General features: G+C 47.5%; 1 protein-coding gene across 1 annotated transcript in view; it reads right to left on the reverse strand.

Annotated features, from left to right (window-relative positions):
• RTN1 (reticulon 1) overlaps positions 1 to 18,360 on the reverse strand; it is a 248,090-nt gene extending 229,730 nt beyond the window's left edge. The window contains exon 1 of the mRNA XM_060261935.1: positions 18,313 to 18,360. Coding sequence (XP_060117918.1) covers positions 18,313 to 18,331 — 19 coding nt within the window. The 5' untranslated portion in view covers positions 18,332 to 18,360. The remainder of the gene's footprint in view (positions 1 to 18,312) is intronic.
• Between the last annotated feature and the right edge of the window lie 1,355 nt (positions 18,361 to 19,715).

Raw genomic sequence — 19,715 nt, forward strand, 5'->3', positions numbered from 1 at the left:
TACCTCCCTTTGCTGCTACGGAGGTGGAACGGGGGAAACAAGAGGCAGAATTGGTCACTCTTAAGATTTGTACAGCTTTTCAGCAGGTAAAAGGTGATGGGGGGGGGGGGGTAGGGTTGCCAGATCCTAGGCTTGCCAGTCCCCAGTTCCCTGTATAATTATTATAGGCTTCGGCTACCGGTGAATGTTTGCAGCAATTCCCACATAAACACAAGTTCTTGTTATTAAGATTGTAAGCTCTTTGGCAGGGGTGTCAAACATGTGGCCTGGGGGCCAAATCAGCCACCCCCGAGAGGGCTCCTATCAGGCCCCCGAGCAACTGGCTGTCGTCTGCTTCCTTCTCCCTCTCTCTTGATCCCTTCTGCATCACAGCTTGCTTTGCCAGCTCAATCACACAGCAGAGCCACTGAGCCATTCCTCTCTTCCTTTTGTTGGCTGAGGCTCCTCCCCCTCCTGGTCCCCTGGGGACAGAAGGAAAGTGCCAGCGCTTCCTTTGCCCAGTTTCCTGGACTGCACAGGAGAAATACAAAGAAAGCACCTTTAAGACCAAGTGCTGATGTTTTAAGCATGTTTCATTTTTAATTTTTAAAATCTTAACTGTCTATGTCCTTTATAAAGTTTATATATAATGGAGAATTGATCTGTGGGTATCTGTGGCTCAGGGGGGGGGGCTGATTTTTGATATAGAAGCACAAAATTTTCAGCATAGTATCTGGTGCCTCTCCCCAAAATACCCTCCAGGTTTCAAAAGGATTGGACCACGGGGTCCAATTCTATGAGCCCCCAAAGAAGGTGCCTCCCTCCGCCATTATTTCCAGTGAAGGGAAGGCATTTAAAAGGTGTGCAGTCCCTTCAAATGTGATTGCCAGTACTCCTTTTGGAGTTCAGTTGTGCTTGTCACAACCGTGCTCCTGGCTCCACCCCCAAAGCCTCCTGGCTCCACCCCCAAAGCCCCCAGATATTTCTTGAATTGCACCTGGCAACCCTAAATGTCATAGAGTCCACCCTCCAAAGCACCCGTTTTCTCCAAGGTGACTAATCTCTGTTGTCTGCTGATGAGTTGTATTTCCAGGGGATCCCCAGGTCGGGCTGCCCACCAAATGCACCATCAAGTTGCCACCAACCTACAGCAAGCCCAAATCCACAGGGTTTTCAAGGCAAGAGGTGAGTAGAGGTGGCCTGCCATCGCTTGCCTCTGTGTAGCAACCCCAGTCTTCCTTGGTGGTCTCCCCTCTGAATGCAACTAACTCTTAGTGTCCAGGGCTTTTTTTGTAGCAGGAACTCCTTTGCATATTGGGCGACATACCCCTGATGTAGCCAATCCTCCTGGAGCTTACAGCAGGCCCTATACAAAGAGCCCTACATCAGGGGTGTGTGGCCTAATATGCAAAGGAGTTCCCGCTACAAAAAAAGCCCTGTAAATTGTTTCTAACTTCTGGGCTGATGGGGATTGCTCCCCCAGAGACATACTGGCCTTCAGATAAATAAGGAAACAGATTTTCAAGGCACTGAATCCGACACAGTTGCGTTTGTCTCCTTAGCTTAATAATCCCCAACAGAGTTAAAACAGAGTCACTCAACACAAACTGACATCGAAATTTCTTCCCACATGACAACCTAACGCATGAAGGTCAACACTATGGTATTAAAGTGTGTCCACTCTGTGCTGCGAGAACAGCCACACAAGGCCAAGGGATAATGCTGCCTTTTGTTCCAAACTCACACATCAGTCCAAAGGCATTGCTGAGGCACAATCTCACACGGAGGGATTTTTTTTGAGCAGGAACGCACAGGAATGCAGTTCCGGCTGGCTTGACATCAGGGGGTGTGGCCTAATATGCAAATGAATCCCTCATGGGCTTTTTTCCCTACAAAATAAGCCCTGCTCACATTACAAAATATATGTACGGCTCTTTGGACCAGCACAAGAGCCCAGAAGAACAGGTAATGGATGGCTTCCATATCTGTGTCTCATATAGGGTTGCCAATCCCCGGGTGGGGGCAGGGTATCCCCTGGTATGGAGGCCCTCCCCCCACTTCAGGGTCATCAGAAAGTGAGGGGAGGAGGGAAATGTCTGCTGGGCACTCTGTTATACCCTACGGAGACCAGTTCCCATAAGGTATAATGGAGAATTGATCTGTGGGTATTTGGGGTTCTGGGAAGGCTGGGGGTTTTTTTTAGATAGAGGCACCAACTTTTCAGCATAGCATTCAGTGCCTCTCTCCAAAATACCCACCAAGTTTCAAGAAGATTGGATGAAGGGGCCCAATTTTATGAGCCCCCAAAGAAGGTGCCCCTATCCATTATTTCCAATGAAGGGAAGGCATGTAAAAGGTCTGCGGTCCCTTTAAATGTGATGGCCAGAACTCCCTTTGGAGTTCAGTCATGCTTGTCACAACTGTTATCCTGGCTCCACCCCCAATGTCTCCTGGCTCCACCCCCAAAGTATCCTGCCTCCACCCCCAAAGTCCCCTGTCTCCTCCCCCAAAGTCCCCAGATATTTCTTGAACTGGACTTGGCAACCCTAAGTCCCACACCATTTTATGTAGTTATTTTTACAATACAAAGGAACAGTCATCTTTAATTTCCAAGTGAAGCTCTTCTTCTCTTACACCCTGTCTTGAGTCCAAGTGAGAAAGATGGACTATAAATAAGGTCAATAAATAAACATCTAAAGGGGAAAATGTAATAATCTTGCATGTTCAAGAGTTACATAAACCCAGCACAGATATGTCAGACAAAGCATCTTTCTCCCTTTCTCTCTGTTTCCCCTTAAGGATTAGTATGGATTGCAATGGGCCAAAATGGTTCGGCAGGTGTTGTTAATTGGTTCCTCGACCTGTATATCTCTTATCATCTTCAAGGCCTTATCGTCTTCAAGGCTAACGATGGAAGCCCAGTCATTGTTTTCTCAGGGGAGCTTAAAATCTAGGAGGGGAGGGGGGAGGTCGAGAGTATGAGGTAATCTTCCAGAGGTTTCTCTTGGAGACAAGTTCTTATTGGATACTGTGGAGAAATGCCATCTTAGTCAATGTTGGTGCTTCATTGTGAGGGATCATTAAACTCCTAAGCAGGCTTTGGCCTAGCCTCCCTCCAACCCCCCCTCCCTTCCAGAGCCAAACCAACAACTCTAGGGGGAAAGTCTCCTAGAGAGGCAGGAAGTTCTTTTGTTCTTTGTATTGGAGTTAGCAGGAAGAGAAGGCAGTTTGCAACTGGCGCTCAAGGGAGCATGTGGTGAACATGGGGGCTCCTGCCTGTGAGGCCCCCAGGCAGTCAGACCAAGTAAGTCATCCCCAAGGCGGGGCAGGTTTAGACCAGGGACAGTAGGATGCGTTTATAACCCCTTTCCTTTGTCATGCTGTTTGCTGTGCTGTGCTAACCATTCACATGCAACTGTTTTTGTTTTGTTCTTCTTTTCTTTTCTTTTTCTCTTTTAATTAAATATTTTTACTGTTTTAAATGCTGGCAGTCAATCTCTGTTCCACATAGATCCCCAACCGCCTTAGACCACGCTGCTTTAAGAAGGGGGCCCCGGGGAAGGGGGAAGGCATGCAGTTGGATAAGGTGCCAATCCTCCAGGGGTTCCCCGAAGAAATGCTGTGGTCTCTGTGATACCCAAGTACTGGGTGGCAGAGGGCCTTGAGGCCTGGCCTCATAGCTGGAGAGGGGGATTGGGAGTCCTGTTCCTCTCAATCTGAACCCCTAGACTGAGCAGGTGGTGGCAGCGAGCCCAAGCGGCAGGAGGAGAAATAGCTCCCTCCAGGAGTTGGCGACTCAATAGGGAGTTGACGGGACCGGGTCTGAAGGCAGAATCGGGCCGGTTCCGTCACAGATACCATCATCACCTGACTTGCTGGGCCCCAAAAATATAACTGACCTGCAGCCATGGAGAACGCTTACTAGAAAATATAACGTAGAATACATAAAGAACATAAAACCAAAATCTTAAAATCACAATTCGGGACTGCTTTAGTCAAATGCAGTCCTGATTAAAATCCTCCTCAGCTGCTTCCAAAAGACCCACAGTGAGGAGGCCAGAGGATGTGGTGATGGCCACAGGAATAAACAGCTTTAAAAGGAGATTAGATTGATTCATGGAGGATATGTCTATCAATGGCTGCTAGCCATGGTGGCTGAAAGGAACCCACACATTCAGAGGCACAAACCCTCTCGATCCCAGAGCCAGCAGACAACATCAGGGGAAGGCCTCAGCCTTTGTGCTCCATTGCTGGCCCTCCAGAGGAACTGGTCGGCCACTGTGTGAGACAGGAGGCTGGACTAGATGGACCCCTGGTCTGATCCAGCAGAGCTCTTCTTATATTCTAGTGAAGGCCTTGGTCTCTCTGCCCTGTTGTTGGCCCTCCAGAGGAACTGGTTGGCCACTGTGTGAGACAGGAGGCTGGACTAGATGGACCCCTGGTCTGATCCAGCAGAGCTCTTCTTATATTCTAGTGAAGGCCTTGGTCCCTCTGCCCTGTTGTTGGCCCTCCAGAGGAACTGGTTGGCCACTGTGGGAGACAGGATGCTGGACTAGGTGGACCACTGGTCTAAACCAGCAGGGCTCTTCTGATGTTCTAATGAAGGCCTCAGTCTCTAAGCTCTGTTGTTGACTCTCCAGAGGAACTGGTTGGCCACTGTGTGAGACAGGATGGTGGACTAGATGGACCACTGGTCCGATCCAGCAGGGCTCTTTTGATGTTCTAATGAAGGTCTCAGCCTCTCTGCCCTGTTGCTGGCCCTCCAGAGGAACTGGTTGGCCCCTGTGTGAGACAGGAGGCTGGACTAGATAGGCTGCAGAGTCAGTACTTGGATGGGAGACCTCCAGGTGGGAGCTGGAGTTCTCCCAGAATTACAAGTGAGCTCCAAACTGCTTGGATGGGAGACCACCAAGGAAGGCTCTGCAGAGGAAGGCAATGACAAACCACCTCTGCTTCTCCCTTGCCTTGAAAGCCCCTTGCTGGGGTCACCGTAAGTTGGTTACAACTTGACTGCACTTACATCGGTACGTAAGCACAAGAAGAACAGGAAATCTTTGCCGTTTTCACTTCTCAGCACTGCCTGGATCAGAATCAAAATAGCCTTAAAAACAAGAAAGGGTGCCGTGAGCGTTCAGCCTCACACTGATTAATATTTGCCCTTGGAGATTAAATTTATATGGACATGTAAAGCTATTTTATACCAATGCTGTCTAACCAAATTCCATCTATTCTGACTGGCGGCAGCTTTCCAAATATCCTTCCTGACGTTGGAATCTGAGGTTGTTTTCATGGAAGCACTAATGACTAAACCCGGGACTTTTTGTATGGAAATTTCCTGTTTAGTTGCCGCTTAAATGATCCTTTCCTGGCCACAATTAACAAGCTAAAGAATTAATCGATTAAACAACTGATTGAACCAATTAAGGTTAAAATCCTGTGCATGCTTACTTAGAAGCAGGGGTGGAATTCTTAAAGAAGCTCCTTTGCATATTAGACCACACACACACCTGATGTAGCCAATCCTTCAAGAGCTTACAAATAAGAGCCTTGTAAGCTCTTGGAGGATTGGTTACCTCATGGGTGTGTGGCCTAATATGCAAAGCAGTTCCTGCTAGATTTCCACCCCTGCTTAGAAGAAAGAGCTTGAGTATGTGTAAATGTGTAGGCCAAAACGCAACCAGAAGTAGCGTTTGGAGCTAGGGATGCCAGCCTCCAGGTGGGACCTGGGGAATCTCTGGAATTACAGATGATCTGCAGACTACAGATATCAGTTTTCCTGAAGAAAATGGATGCTTTAGAGCAGGGGCATCAAACATGCGGCCTATAGGCCGTATCCGGCACACAGGAGGAGGACTGCCAAGCTCCAGCCAGGGAATCCCTCACCTGGGAGACCTCTAACCTGCCAGCAGGGAGCAGACTGCCAGGGAAATCCCCGTTCCCGAAGAGCCCCATCAGTGTGTGCCAGCATCACCCAGGAGTGACGTCATCGTGCTGGGGACATCACGCCGGGGATGCTCTAGGACTTGTGCCAAAAACTCTATGATGCCACAGAGTTTTACTATGAATCCTAGAGCATTTCCAGTGTGACACTCTAGGAATCATGGTAAAACTCTATGGTACCATAGGGTTTTATCGCAAGTCCTAGAGCATCCCTAACTGGTGCCATGATGTCACTTCTGGGGGACGTCATTGCACCGTGCGCATGGAGGGACTTGGCACTGAAGGCTCAAATCCAGCTCCTGCTTCCATTTTCAGGGCAGAGAAAATACAAACAAATCTTTTGTCACATTATAAAGAAGTACAACATTACAATATCGCAAAGAAAAGTCCATCCAATGAGCACCCAAATATAGGTTCGTTCAATCAAAGTTTTCCTCGTGAGTAATCCTGTTTACTTAGTTATCAGTGTCTTGTTACAATTCAGTGTGTGTATTGGGAGCAAGCCAGTTCTTAAGATCTTCTCTAAAGAGATGCAAAAGCCTTCTGAATTTGGCTGGCAAAATGCTCTCTGCAACCTCTTTATTTTCTTCAAAATTATCATCCTCTCAGTGCCACTTACATGTTTAAAATTATATGGAGAAAGCCCAAGGTTGGGTTTTTTTGGTAGAAAAAGCCCAGCAGGAACTTATTTGCATATTAGGCCACACCCCCTGGTGCCAAGCCAGCCGGAACTGCGTTCTAGCTTTTAAAAAAAAGCCCTGAGCAAGCCAGTCCTGAAACTCTTCCCTAACCAGATGCAGAAGCAATCAATGCCATATATGAGGGGTGGCTGACGGTAGCTCTTCAGATGTTTTTTTGCCTACAACTCCCATCAGCCCCAGCCATTGGCCATGCTGGCTGGGGCTGATGGGAGTTGTAGGCAAAAAACATCTGGAGAGCTACCGCTGGCCACCCCTGCCATATATTAATGTATTCCTTTCCTCCACGCCCCTTTTCCCCCCTTTGTCTTTCTTTTCTTCCTCTACTTCATATTTAAGGTTTTCATCTTATCGTCTTTATATGACTGTGAATTTATGTTTTTAATATTACTTTGCTCAATAGCCACTAGTCCATCGTTTTTTATTTATGCTGACAAATAGTTCGTTGAAGAAGAAGACAATATTGGATTTATATCCCACCTTCCACTCAGTCTCAAAGCAGCTCACAATCTCCTTTATCTTCCTCCCCCACAACAGACACCCTGTGAGGTGGGTGGGGCTGAGAGGGCTCTCCCAGAAGCTGCCCTTTCAAGGACAACCTCTGCCAGAGCTATGCTAACCCAAGGCCATGCTAGCAGGTGCAAGTGGAGGAGTGGGGAATCAAACCTGGTTCTCCCAGATAAGAGACCGCACACTTAACCACTACACCAAACTGTCTGTCTGTCTGTCTCTCCCTCTCTCTCCCCCGCCCCATCTCTATATATAACGGTAAGGTAAAGGTAATCCCCTGTGCAAGCACCAGTTGTTTCCGACTCTGGGGTGTCGTCACATCACAATGTTTTCACGTCACACTTTTTATGGGGTGGCTTGCCATTGCCTTCCCCAGTCATCTACACTTTCCTCCCAGCAAGCTGGGTACTCATTTTACCGACCTCGGAAGGATGGAAGGCTGTGTCAACCTGGAGCCGGCTATCTGAACCCCACTTCTGCCGAGATTGAACTCAGGTTGTGAGCAGAGCTTAGGACTGCAGTACTGCAGCTTTATCACTCTGCGCCAAGGAGTTCTTATATATATTCCCTTAAATTGCAATCTTACCATTCCGTATTTGTTATTGTATTGTACTTTGGAGAAGCCGCCAACTTTTCTGCATTGTATTGTATTGGCCTTTTTTCCGGGGGGGTCATTTTGGTATACTTCAATAGAATTGTTTATTATATAAAAAAAAGTTGCTTCCAATTTATGGTGACCCTTTGAATCAAAGTCCTCCCAAGTGCCCTGTTGTTAACAGCCTCGCTAAGGTCGTGCATATTAAGGGCTGTGGCTCCCTTTATGGAGTCCCTTCATCTCCTGTTGAGTTTTCCTCTTTTGCTGCTGCCTTCAGCTTTTCCTAGCGTTTGCCTTTTCTGATGATTCTTGTCTTCTCATGATGCGACCAAAAGATGATAGCCTCAGTTTAGCCATTTTAGTTTCTAGGAAGACTTCAGGCTTGAAGTCTTCCTAGAAAAGACTTCCAGGGAAGACTGAATTGTATTTTTGGGGTTCCACGGAACCCATAAAACTCTCCTCCAATACAACATGTCAAATGAATCCACTTTCTTCCTGTCTGCTTTCTTCATTGCCCGACTTGCGCACTGTTACATAATGATGGGGAAATACTACGGCATGAATCAAAGCTCCTGGACATAGGGTTGCAAACCAGAGAAGTCACTATGGAAGTAAACAATAACACAACCCCAAATGGGTTATCGTGACAAAGAACATATGTCTCGGATGTTTTAAGTACATAACTATGTGAAATGTTTAGATTTTAATTATGTAAATTGTGGAACGTCTAATTTTTATGCTTAATTTTATGTTTTTATGTCAGATTTTATATGTTGTAAGCCTCCCTGAGCCACCTGGTGGGAAGGGCGGGATATAAATTACAAATAAATAAATAAATAAACTAATGATTTATACCAACACCTAGACCAGGGGTGTCAAACTCATTTGTTATGGGGGCCAGATCTGACATAAATGAGACCTTGAGGGGCTGGACCACAGTGGGTTAGGCCGAGCCATGTCAGGCCAGGCCATCTGTGTACCTATCTAAGTTTAGGCAGCAGAGATATAAATCTTATAAAGGACACAAACACATATTTTTTAAAAAAATTAACTCATGCTTAAAACATTAGCACTCCTTGGTCCTAAAGCTGCTTTCTTTGTATTTCTCCCATGGGATCCAGGGCAAAGGAAGCTCTGGCTCTTTCCTTTCTTCCCTAGGGGACTGGGTAGGGGAGCCTCAGCCAATAGAAGGAAGAGAGGCTTGGCTCAGTAGCTCCGCTATGTGATTGAGAGCCTGGCAATGCATGCTGTTCCTCCCCAAGGGAGGAGCCTCAGCCAGTGGAGAAAATAGAGGTTTTGCATTGTAGCTCCTGTGCAATTGAGCAAGCCTGGCAAAGCAAGCTGTTATACAGAAGGAAGCTCGAGAGAGGGAGAACAAAGATGACAGCCAGTTTGCTTGATAGGAGCCCTCCGGAGGCCTGATTTGGCCCCTGAACTGAATGTTTGACACCCCTGACCTAGACATGAAAGAGACATAAGGTCCCTAAGAAAAATAGTTCATGTGCTTAAAAAGTCCAAACTGAGAACGTCATCTTCACAATGTGAATGCTTCCTTCAATGAGTCATCTTTGAGCATTAGCCACAAGTGAGAGATTACATTGGAGACTACAGGTCCCTATGAGTGTTGTTTAAAGAATTAAATACTGATTATTTCTAATGTCTCTGGAATATCCCTTGTGGATAAAGATTTGGAAACAGGTGGGGCAGAAGTCGACAATCTGTCCAGGGAATTCCAAGGCGTCTTTACGACACATTCACTGAAGGAAACACTCTTCATTGAACATATGAACATATGAAACTGCCTTATACTGAATCAGATTTTTGGTCCATCAAAGTCAGTCTTGTCTACTCAGACTGGCAGCGGCTCTCCAGGGTCTCAAGCTGAGGTTTTCCACACCTATTTGCCTGGACCCTTTTTTGGAGATGCCAGGGATTGAACCTGGGACCTTCTGCTTCCCAAGCAGATGCTCTACCACTGAGCCACCGTCCCTCCCCATTGAAGGAAGCATTCACATTGCAAAGAAGACGTCCTCAGTTTGGACTTTTTAAGCATGTGAACTATTTTTTCTCAAGGACTTTATTAGGGACTTATGTCTCTTTACTGTCTAGGTGTTGGTATAAATCATTAGTTATTTGTCAGTATAACCCTTGGGCTGTGCTATTGTTTAATCCCCAGTTGGGGGCAGGGGATCCCCCGGTTTGGAGGCCCTCCCCCGCCTCAGGGTTATCAGAAAGCAGGAGAGGAGGGAGAAAATTGACTACTGGGTACTCCATTATACCCAATGGAGATCAATTCCCATAGGATATAATGGAGAATTGATCTGTGGGTATCTGGGGCTCCAGAGGGGCTGTTTTTTGAGATAGAGCCACCAAAATTTCAGCATAGTATCTAGTGCCTCTCTTCAAAACACCCTCCAAGTTTCAAAAGGACTGGACCAGGGGGTCCAGTTCTATGAGCCCCAAAAGAAGGTGCCCCATCCTTATTTCCAAACTGAGGAAAGGCATTAAAAAGGTGTGTGATTCCTTTAAATATGATTGCCAGAACTCCCTTCAGAGTTCAACTGTGCTTGTCACACCCTTGCTCCTGGCTCTACCCCCAAAGTCTCCTGGCTCCACCCCCAAAATCCCCAGATGTTTCCTGAATCGGACCTGGCAACAATACTGGACTTGAATGTTGACATCACTCATGGTTTTCTCTCCACTGTCAAACTATTTAAAAGCCACATCTTGCCCATCGTGGGAGATTCGCCCTCAAAGGTACTCCTGGGATCAGTTCTCTTTTCAGCTATACCAGGGGTGTCAAAAATTCAGCCCGGAGGCCAAATCAGGCCCCCAGAGGGCTCCATCAGCCCACAAGCAACTGGAAGTTATCTCCTTCCTTCTCCCTATCTCTTGCGTCCTGCTGCATAACCAAAGCAACCAAAAACAACTGTGCCCTCCCCAAAAATCAAACACTTAATTAAACTAGGGAAAATATTTAATTCTATAAATGCATAAGCAGAGCTTCTTTTGAGCAGGAATGCACAGTCCCACTAATAATATGTCCATTCCACTGGGTGACTCGGAAGAAATTTGAAGCTGCTAATTGAGAATTTGGAAATGGACGTGTATGAGAGATAGTCAGAATGTTGTTACAAGGTCATTTGATCGGCTTATGAAAAAGCTGTAATCAGTGAAACGTGATATAAAGCTGGCGATCACGTGAAGGTGAATCTTTCCTTTGAAGCCAATATCTGAGGTCGGACTCTGCACTGCAAGACGAATTTGGAGTTATACACCCGTTGAAGATTGAAAATTGCTTCAGAGTTACCCAGTGGAATGGACATATTATTAGTAGGACTTTCCCTTTTAACTATTTTGATATTGTTGCAAAGACTTGTTGATGATTATGCATTTATAGAATGAATTTTTTTTTCTAGTTTAATTAAATGTTTGATTTTTGGGGATACAGTTGTTTTGGTTGCTTATCTATACTGTGCTGCCATTGTTTTTTCTTCCTTCTGCATAACAGCTCACTTTGCAAGGCTTACTCAATCGAACAGGAGCTGCAGAGCAAAACCTCTATTTTCTCCTTAGGCTAAGGGTCCTTCCTTGGGGATTAAGAAGAGAAGGCAGAGCTTGTTTTATCCAGGCTCTCTCAATCACACTGTGGAGCTACTGAGCCAAGCCTCTCTTCCTTCCCCCTTCTGGACTCCTGGGGAAGGAAGGAAGGAAGGAAGGAAGGAAGGAAGGAAGGAAGGAAGGAAGGAAGGAAGGAAGGAAGGAAGGAAGGAAGGAAGGAAGGAAGGAAGGAAGGAAGGAAGGAAGGAAGGAAGGAAGGAAGGAAGGAAGGAAGGAAGGAGAGAGGGAGGGGGGTGAAATATCATATGGTTTAGTGTAAGAAAAAGATAATTAAATATTGTAACCATGTGTTATTAATAAATTGTTAAAACACGGAAGGAAGGAAGGAAGGAAGGAAGGAAGGAAGGAAGGAAGGAAGGAAGGAAGGAAGGAAGGAAGGAAGGAAGGGAGGGAGGGAGGGAGGGAGGGAGGGAGGGAGGGAGGGAGGAGCCAGAGCGTCCTTTTCCCAGTTCCCTGGATCTCATGGGAGAGATACAAAGAAAGCACCTTTTAGATCAACACAAGTGCTAACATTTTAAGCATGTTTTAAGGTTGTTGTTTTTTAAATATTTAATTGTGTTTGTCTGTGCCCTTTGTAAAGTATATCTCTGCTACCTAATCTTAAATAGGTATACACATTGCCTGGCCCGACATGGCCCGTCCTAACAAGGTCTCATTTATGTCAGATCCGGCCCTCATAACAAATGAGTTTGACACTCCTGAGCTATACCCTCTAGGAGTTCTTGCCACATGGGGCGAGTTCCATTATTCCTGACCTTCTGATGCACAGTAAAAGGTTGGCTGGTTCCAGAGGGCGTTTGGAAGGACACAGTAATGGATTTGATTTGATGCCGCTTTCTCGGTATCTCGAGTGAGATCTGCTCTTGTTAAAATGACACAGCCTTACGTGAGCTTTTTGAGCTCTCCAGAAGGCTTCGGCAGAGTGGATAGTCTGAAGAAGGGAGAAGTTGAAAAGATGTTTCAAGACCATGATCTGAAAGCTTTTCATCTGCAGAACTCTCATAACGCAAGCAGACAGAAAAGGCCTCAAATTACGCCCCAAAACATTTCATTTCCTCCTCCCTTTTGCTTTTAACATCCAGCCAGATGAAGAGTTTGGAAGAACTTGAAAGCATTCCCCATGCTCTGTGCTGTGACTGTTGCTATTAATAAATGGCATTATTTGGGAGATTTGGTTTTTATAGCAAAATTTTGCTCATAGATGCATGATGCTGAGTGCAGTAAATACCGTAAATCTCCCAAGAAGTATATCGCAAAAAAGGAGTAAAAGCTTACATGTATTCAAGTAGATCCCATTCACATTCAGGTTGCAGTTGAAAGAAGAGAAAGAACCCTAATTTAAACAGAGTCCTTTCCCTATCACAAAAGGCCAGTTTGCCCGGCATCATGAGCGTGTGGGAGTCTGAGGGCATTGTCTCTACACTTGTGTCTCCACAGAAGGCTAAGTAGGGAGAGTGTGAGAGGACAAAGGGAGAAGGGGGTCAGAGGGCAGTTCCCAGGTTAAGACAAAGAGAGGAGGTTCATTCAAAGAGATAACACCTATATATACTTTAGATCAGGGGGTGTCAAACATGTGACCCAGGGACTGAACCAGGCCCCCGGAGGGCTCCTATCAGGTCCCCAAGCAACTGGCAGTCATCTGCTTCCTTCTCCCTCTCTCTTGCTTCCTTCTGCAACAGCCATTCTGCTTTGCCAGGCTTGCTCAATTTCACTGGAACTACAGAGCAAAACCTCTATTTTCTCCATCAGTTGAGGTGCCTTCCTTGAGGAAGGGGAGAGCAGAGCTTGCTTTGCCAAGCTCTCTCAATCGCACAGCAGAACTACTGAGCCAAGCCTCTCTTCCTTCTGCTGGCTGAGGCTCCTCCCCCCTCCTGGTCCCCTGTGGAAGGAAGGAAAGAGCCAGAGCTTCCTCGGCCCAGTTCCCTGGATCCCATAGGAGAAATACAAAGAAAGCAGCTTTAAAACCAACTGCTAATGTTGTAAGCACGTTTCTAAGTTTTTTTTTTAAATCTTAATTGCGTTTGTCTGTGTCCCTTTATAAAGTTTATATCTCTGCTAACCTAACCTTAAATAGGAACACACACAGCCCGTCCTGACAAAGTTTCATTTACATCCGATCTGGCCCTCATAACAAATGGGTTTGACACCCCTGCTTTAGATGTAGTGCCCTCCAACATCCAAGCATGCTGAGCTGCTCAGTTCAATAGATATTACACAGATTTTGGGGGGGGAAGGGGATTGGGGGGGGCACTTTGACTAGTTAGAAGTTTGGCTTCTACTCTTTCAGATTATTCTCATTTGCTACTTTCACATAATAGGTTTTGTTAATTGATGCTATCTTCTATTTTGTTCACTTTCTTGAGTGCCCACATGGCAAAAAGGCAGGGTAAAAATATCATAAATAAATAAATATAATGCTGAAGTTCCATCACCACAGGAGACTTCCTGCCTCTGCAAGCAGCATTTATTTATTTGCAGGCTTGCTTATTTCATTTATCATCTATCTTTTTTGCAAACTGAGAGCCAGTCTGGTGTAGTGGTTAAGTGTGCGGACTCTTATCTGGGAGAACCGGGTTTGATTCCCCACTCCTCCACTTGCACCTGCTAGCATGGCCTTGGGTCAGCCATAGCCCTGGCAGAGGTTGTCCTTGAAAGGATAGCTGCTGTGAGAGCCCACTCAGCCCCACCCACCTCACAGGGTGTCTGCTGTGGGGGGAGAAGATATAGGAGATTGTAAGTTGCTCTGAGTTTCTGATTCAGAGAGAAGGGTGGGGTATAAAATCTGCAATTCTCTTCTTCTTCTAATGCAGATTGCAGACATAAGCACAACAGGATAAAGACCAGAATAATACATGCAGGCAGGGGTGGACATGCAGGCAGGGGTGGAATTCTAGCAGGAGCTCCTTTGCATATTAGGCCACAAACCCCTTACGGGGCTCTTTTTGTAAGCTCTTGGAGGACTGGCTACATCAGGGATGTGTGGCCTAATATGCAAAGAAGATCCTGCTAGAATTCCACCCCTGCATGCAAGGAACAATGCAATAAAACTACATTATCGAAGAACAGCTGAATAACAACCAGTATAATGCACCTAGTAACCTGGATTTCACACATTACAGGATCCACAAAGTCGATTTCACAATTAGAGACAAAATGAGAGAAAAAGAGAGTAGAAACACATCTGATAAACTAGAGAAACACATACTAGGATCATACTGCATCGTGTGGCTAATGCTCCTCGTCAGGAAGAGGAAAAGCTTGCTAAAATAGGACAGAAATTATCGGCAGCATTCCCTCGGCAAACATAATTCATCACCTACCTCTTGAAGTGTAAGGTCTCTGGGCAGAGACCTACCATTTACACATGAGTTGCAGAATAGCAAAGTGCCAGCAGGTAGGGCTTTTTTTGTAGCAGGAACTCCTTCGCATATTAGGCCACACACCCCTGATGTAGCCCAATCCTCCAAGAGATTACAGGGTCTTCTTACAGGGCCTATTGTAAACTCTTGGAGGACTGGCTGCATCAGAGGGGTATGTCTTAATATGCAAAGGAGTTCCTGCTACAAAAAAAGCCCTGCGAGCTAAAATGATCCCACACGAATTATAATGGCCGGTTGCGCCTGGGCTGCATATTAGCGACCGATCGATTGCTTCATAAAATTTATTTCCCCCCTGCACTGTGACCGTCGGCGACATTTTCTGCAGCAGAGGAAGCTCCTTTGCACAGCCTGCAATCTTAAAACACCCTTCCTAGAAAGCGTCATTCAAAAAGGGGAATGGACACATTGCAAAGTTCACAAGACAGACAACCAGCCTAGCCATGCAGAATGCTTTTGAAAAACCACCTCATGTGACAAAGCAAAAGCAAAACAGAAATTCTTCCTCCAGCGACAGGAAGACACAGGAGTATTTACTGCAGCAAAAAACAGCAAAAAGCCCAGCAGAATCTTAAAGGGTTTTTTAGGCCACACCCCGGATGCCAAGGCCAACTCAGTTTCAGCCTGGCATTCGCTGTCAGGGGCCGCTGTGGCCTATATGCAAATGTTGTTCCTGCTACGGGCTTTTCTCTACAAAAGGCAGGGCTTTTTTTAAATGCAGGAATGCACAGGAATGCAATTCTGGCTGGCTTGGCATCAGGGGGTGTGGCCTAATACACAAATAAGTTCCTGCTGGGCTTTTTCTGCAAAAAATACCCCTGTGTAAAACAATGGTGATGTTAGGGGGTGTGACCTAATATGCAAATGAGTTCCTGCTGGACTTTTTCCTGCAAAAAAGCCCTGTGGCAAGGTACAAACTTTCAAGCAAGGACTCATGAAAACTCCTACCCCTGCTACAAATTTTAATAGTCTTGAAAGTGCTACTGGACTGCTACGGACATAAGAACATAAGAGAAGCCATGTTGGGTCAGGCCAACGGCCCATCCAGTCCAACACTCTGTGTCACATAAGAACATAAGAGAAGCCACGTTGGATCAGGCCAATGGCCCATCCAGTGAGCCCAGGACCGGATCTACATTTTTTTTGAGGGGGGCAAAATTTTAAAATGATACCCCCTTATGGCCCATAGAATACAATGGGCTCCATACCCAATTTGGCGCCCTCCCCCCCCGCATTGGCACCCAGGGCTAGCATCCCCCCTTCCCCCCCTAGATCCAGCCCTGGGTGAGCCTTTGGAGCAGAGAATATCACTCACATCAATAACAGAGGGATAGGAGGAGCAGACCTTGATCCTAAATGAAAGTAGATCCCCATCGATAGCCACAGGAGTTATTCCTAACAAGGAATAGTGAAGGCCAGGATATATGTTCTGGACCTAAAGGGATTGGGTACCACTGTATTTGATGAAACTGCATTCCCCTTACCCCTGCACCAACAAACATACTCCCCTGTTAGCTTTCTGGAACTGTGATCCAGCCAAAAAGAGAAAGGCTCAAAGATTATAGACTCTGTTCTGCTTTCTCAGTCTCCCTGGCTTTAGCCAACATAGTAGTAAAGGATTTTCTTTTTTTAAGCCCACCTTTGCTCAAGTATATATTCTCTACTGTCCTTTTAGAATATCTGAATCAAATGAAATCATTTATTAATATAGGAAATGGGTTTTTAAAACAAACAATTAGTGGAGATTGATGCTGTCATTAAGGAAACTGCCCTCATTATTCCTGACTGTGTCTGAGTTTCAGAATCACCAGGTTCCTCAGCCAAAGGGGATACTCTGTGGATATTATGGGATACTCCTGTGGATATTATGGGCGCTTGAGTAAACCTTCAAGGAAATCCACCTAAGGATCTCGCCTCTGTTTACATTCACACAATTCCTAGCCACCTGTCATCCCCTCCCATAATCACATTTCTTCCACTGAAATTGCTCCAATCAATAACAACATTTTTAAGTGCAATACCAGGAAGCGTGATTTGAAGGTGGATGCACTTGTTCAAGCACAACACAACCGCCTAACAGGCTCTCCCTACTTAGGATGCATTTCACTAGCAGAATAGAAACAGCAACAGGGAAGGGAGAGCGAGGGGGGGGGGAACGATCCTCCCACAAATCCATGTTGCGCCTACAGCAGAGAATTACTGCTCCCACCTCCCGACACAAAGGCAGCTACAAATAGCCTGTTCTTTGTGGAGAATTATGTCCAAGAGATCCAGCAGAGAGGAAAAACCCAGCCCGACAATGCAGCTTTGCAAGGCCGCGTTCCATTGCAGAACCGGGGCCCGTCTTTTTGCCCAGTCACTCACTCCCAACCCACTTGCTTCGGACAACTTCTGTACCGCAAGACTGCATAATGATGATGAGACAAATATGACCCTTGGCAGGTGGGAATTTTAAAAAATGAGAACAGGTAACTTTCTTTAAAGCTGAAGGGGGTGGGAGTGGGGAGAAATCCTTGATCTGGCAATTTGCTTCGTAAACAACAGATCTTTCAGAAGTGGGGGGGCATTTCAGTTTCACAAACAATACACACCCATCACGGATATCTACAGATTGATACAGCTGCATCCAAGTCCAGTAGAATCTTATAACCATAAAGTTGGGAGGGACCTCCAGGGTCATCTGGTCCAATCTTACTGACTAACAAGATTTTTTAGGAGAGTAAAAACTCATCAGATAGGGGTCCAAATAGAAATCTCGGGAGTCCTTACATCTCAGGCTAAGAGTCTACCTACTTCTGATGCATGGGAATCCAATGCAGACAGTACAACCCCACCAGGTGGGGAAACGAGCTTGCCAAAACTCACTACAGCAAACAGAATTGAACGGAAACCGAGCACAATCCACAAGCCCAAACTGAATCCACTCCAATCTCTGTAGCCACCCACCCCCTCCCCGGTGTTCTCTGGAGTCTGGAATGAATTAAATAGCGATGGACAGATCACAGTGCAGTTCAGCCCTCAGGACTCTGACATTCATATCTCCCTGTCAGAGGCTTTCCATGTGAGGGGGGTGGGCAGCGAGGGACCCGGCATTTCTAGCTAAAATATTATGCCTTTTAACAGGACAAAAAAAAAAGCACAGACATCTGCAGCCTGGGCCCAACGGTGAAGAAGGCATTCCCGAGGCGCACGCAGAAGTTTATTTATTTAGTAGGCTCATATTCCGCCCTTTCCCATAACCGGCTCAGGGCGGATGGCAACATAAACGGAACAATAAAAACCTGCCATTTAAATCTAAAACAACGCAATGAAAACCAAAGCAATAAAACAACAGAACGAAATAAGCTGAGACGGACAAGGGATAGCTTCTCTTCCTCTCTTCCCACCACCCCGCCCCCAGACCCCCATTTCTTTCCCAGATTGCCTTGGCCACCATCCCCCCCACCCCAGACCATTGGGGCGGGTCGATTTCCAAGCAGCCTCCCCCCCCCCCCTCTCCCCGGACTGGCCTGAGCAGCTCCAGGGAGGCGCGCACCTCGGGCGGGCGGCCCCTTGGCTTTGTGGAGCATCTCCTGGGTACCACTCCTCTTACCTGTGGATGCAGTCGCCATGGCAACGGGCGAGGGTTCCACGGCGAGGAGCCGAAGGCCGGCTGCGGCTGCATCGCCCCTTCCCCTTCCCAGCGCCTGGCGGGAGCCACGGCCGCGCTCTCCTCCTCCTCCTCGGCGCCGTCGCCCACCCAGTGCTGCCCGGGGGGGCTGGGGCGATCCGGCAGCGGCGGAGGCGGAGCAGACATGCCGGCGGCGGCTGGAGCAGGAGGCTTCCTTCTTTCCTCAGAGGCCGGGGGGAAAGAGGGGAGGGAGGCGGCCAACAAACAGGGGGTAGGGACGGGGAGCCTCGCTGCAGGCAGCCAAGAGGCCGAGGAGGAGGAGGAGAAGGCCGGGGGGAGTGCCTGCCCTGCCCGCCTCGCCGCTGCTCCGAGGGCGCCTCTGCTTCTCACACACGCAGGTGCAAATGGCTGGTCGTGGCGCGGGGAGGCAGCCAGCCCCTTGCGTCACCCGCCGGCTGGCGTATCACAGGGCGGCTGGGCGGGTAAAGGGGGCTGAAGCAGAGCCGAGCCCCGGCTCAGGAGCTCTCTCTCCAGGTCGCCCGGTGGGGGGCGCCGTTGCCACCCGCCGAGGAGGCCGGAGGCGAAAAAGGGAAGCCTCTCGGGCCTTGGGAAAGGAGGCCTCCAGGTGGGGCCCGGGGGGTCTCCCGCGCTGACCACGGAGATCAACTGGCAGAGAGCGGCTCCCCCTGGAGAAATTGGCTGCTTGGGAGGGTGGGCTCTAGGCCACAGGGGAGTCAAACACGCTGCCCCGAGGGCCAAATCAGGCCCCCAGAGCACTCCTTTTACAAGGTGATGCATGGGATGGAGAAAGTCGAGAAAGAAGTCCTTTTCTCCCTTTCTCACAATACAAGAACTCGTGGGCATTCGATGAAATTGCTGAGCAGTCGGGTTAAAACGGATGGAAGGAAGTACTTCTTCACCCAAAGGGTGATTAACGTGTGGAATTCCACAGGAGGTGCCACAGGAGGTGGTGGCGGCTACAAGCAAAGATAGCTTCAAGAGGGGGTTAGATGGAAATACGGAGCAGAGGTCCATCAGCGGCTATTAGCCACAGTGTGTGTGTGTGTGTATATATATATTTGGCCACTGTGTGACACAGGGTGTTGGACTGGATGGGCCATTGGCCTGATCCAACATGGCTTCTCTTATGTTCCTATCAGGCCCCCGGAGCAAGTATCTCTTGTCTGCTTCCTTCTCCCTCTGTCTTGCTTCCTTCTGCATCTCAACCTGCTTTGCAAGGCTTGCTCAATCGCACAGGAGCTACAGAGCACAACCTCAGTTTTCTCCATTGGTTGAGGCTCCTCCCCCTCCTGGGGAGGGAGGGAAAGAGCCAGAGCTTCCTTTGCACAGTTCCCTGGATCCCATGGGAGAAATGCAAAGACAGC

The sequence above is a fragment of the Heteronotia binoei genome, chromosome 21, assembly GCF_032191835.1.
Source record: "Heteronotia binoei isolate CCM8104 ecotype False Entrance Well chromosome 21, APGP_CSIRO_Hbin_v1, whole genome shotgun sequence".
NCBI classification, from domain to species: Eukaryota; Metazoa; Chordata; class Lepidosauria; order Squamata; family Gekkonidae; genus Heteronotia; species Heteronotia binoei.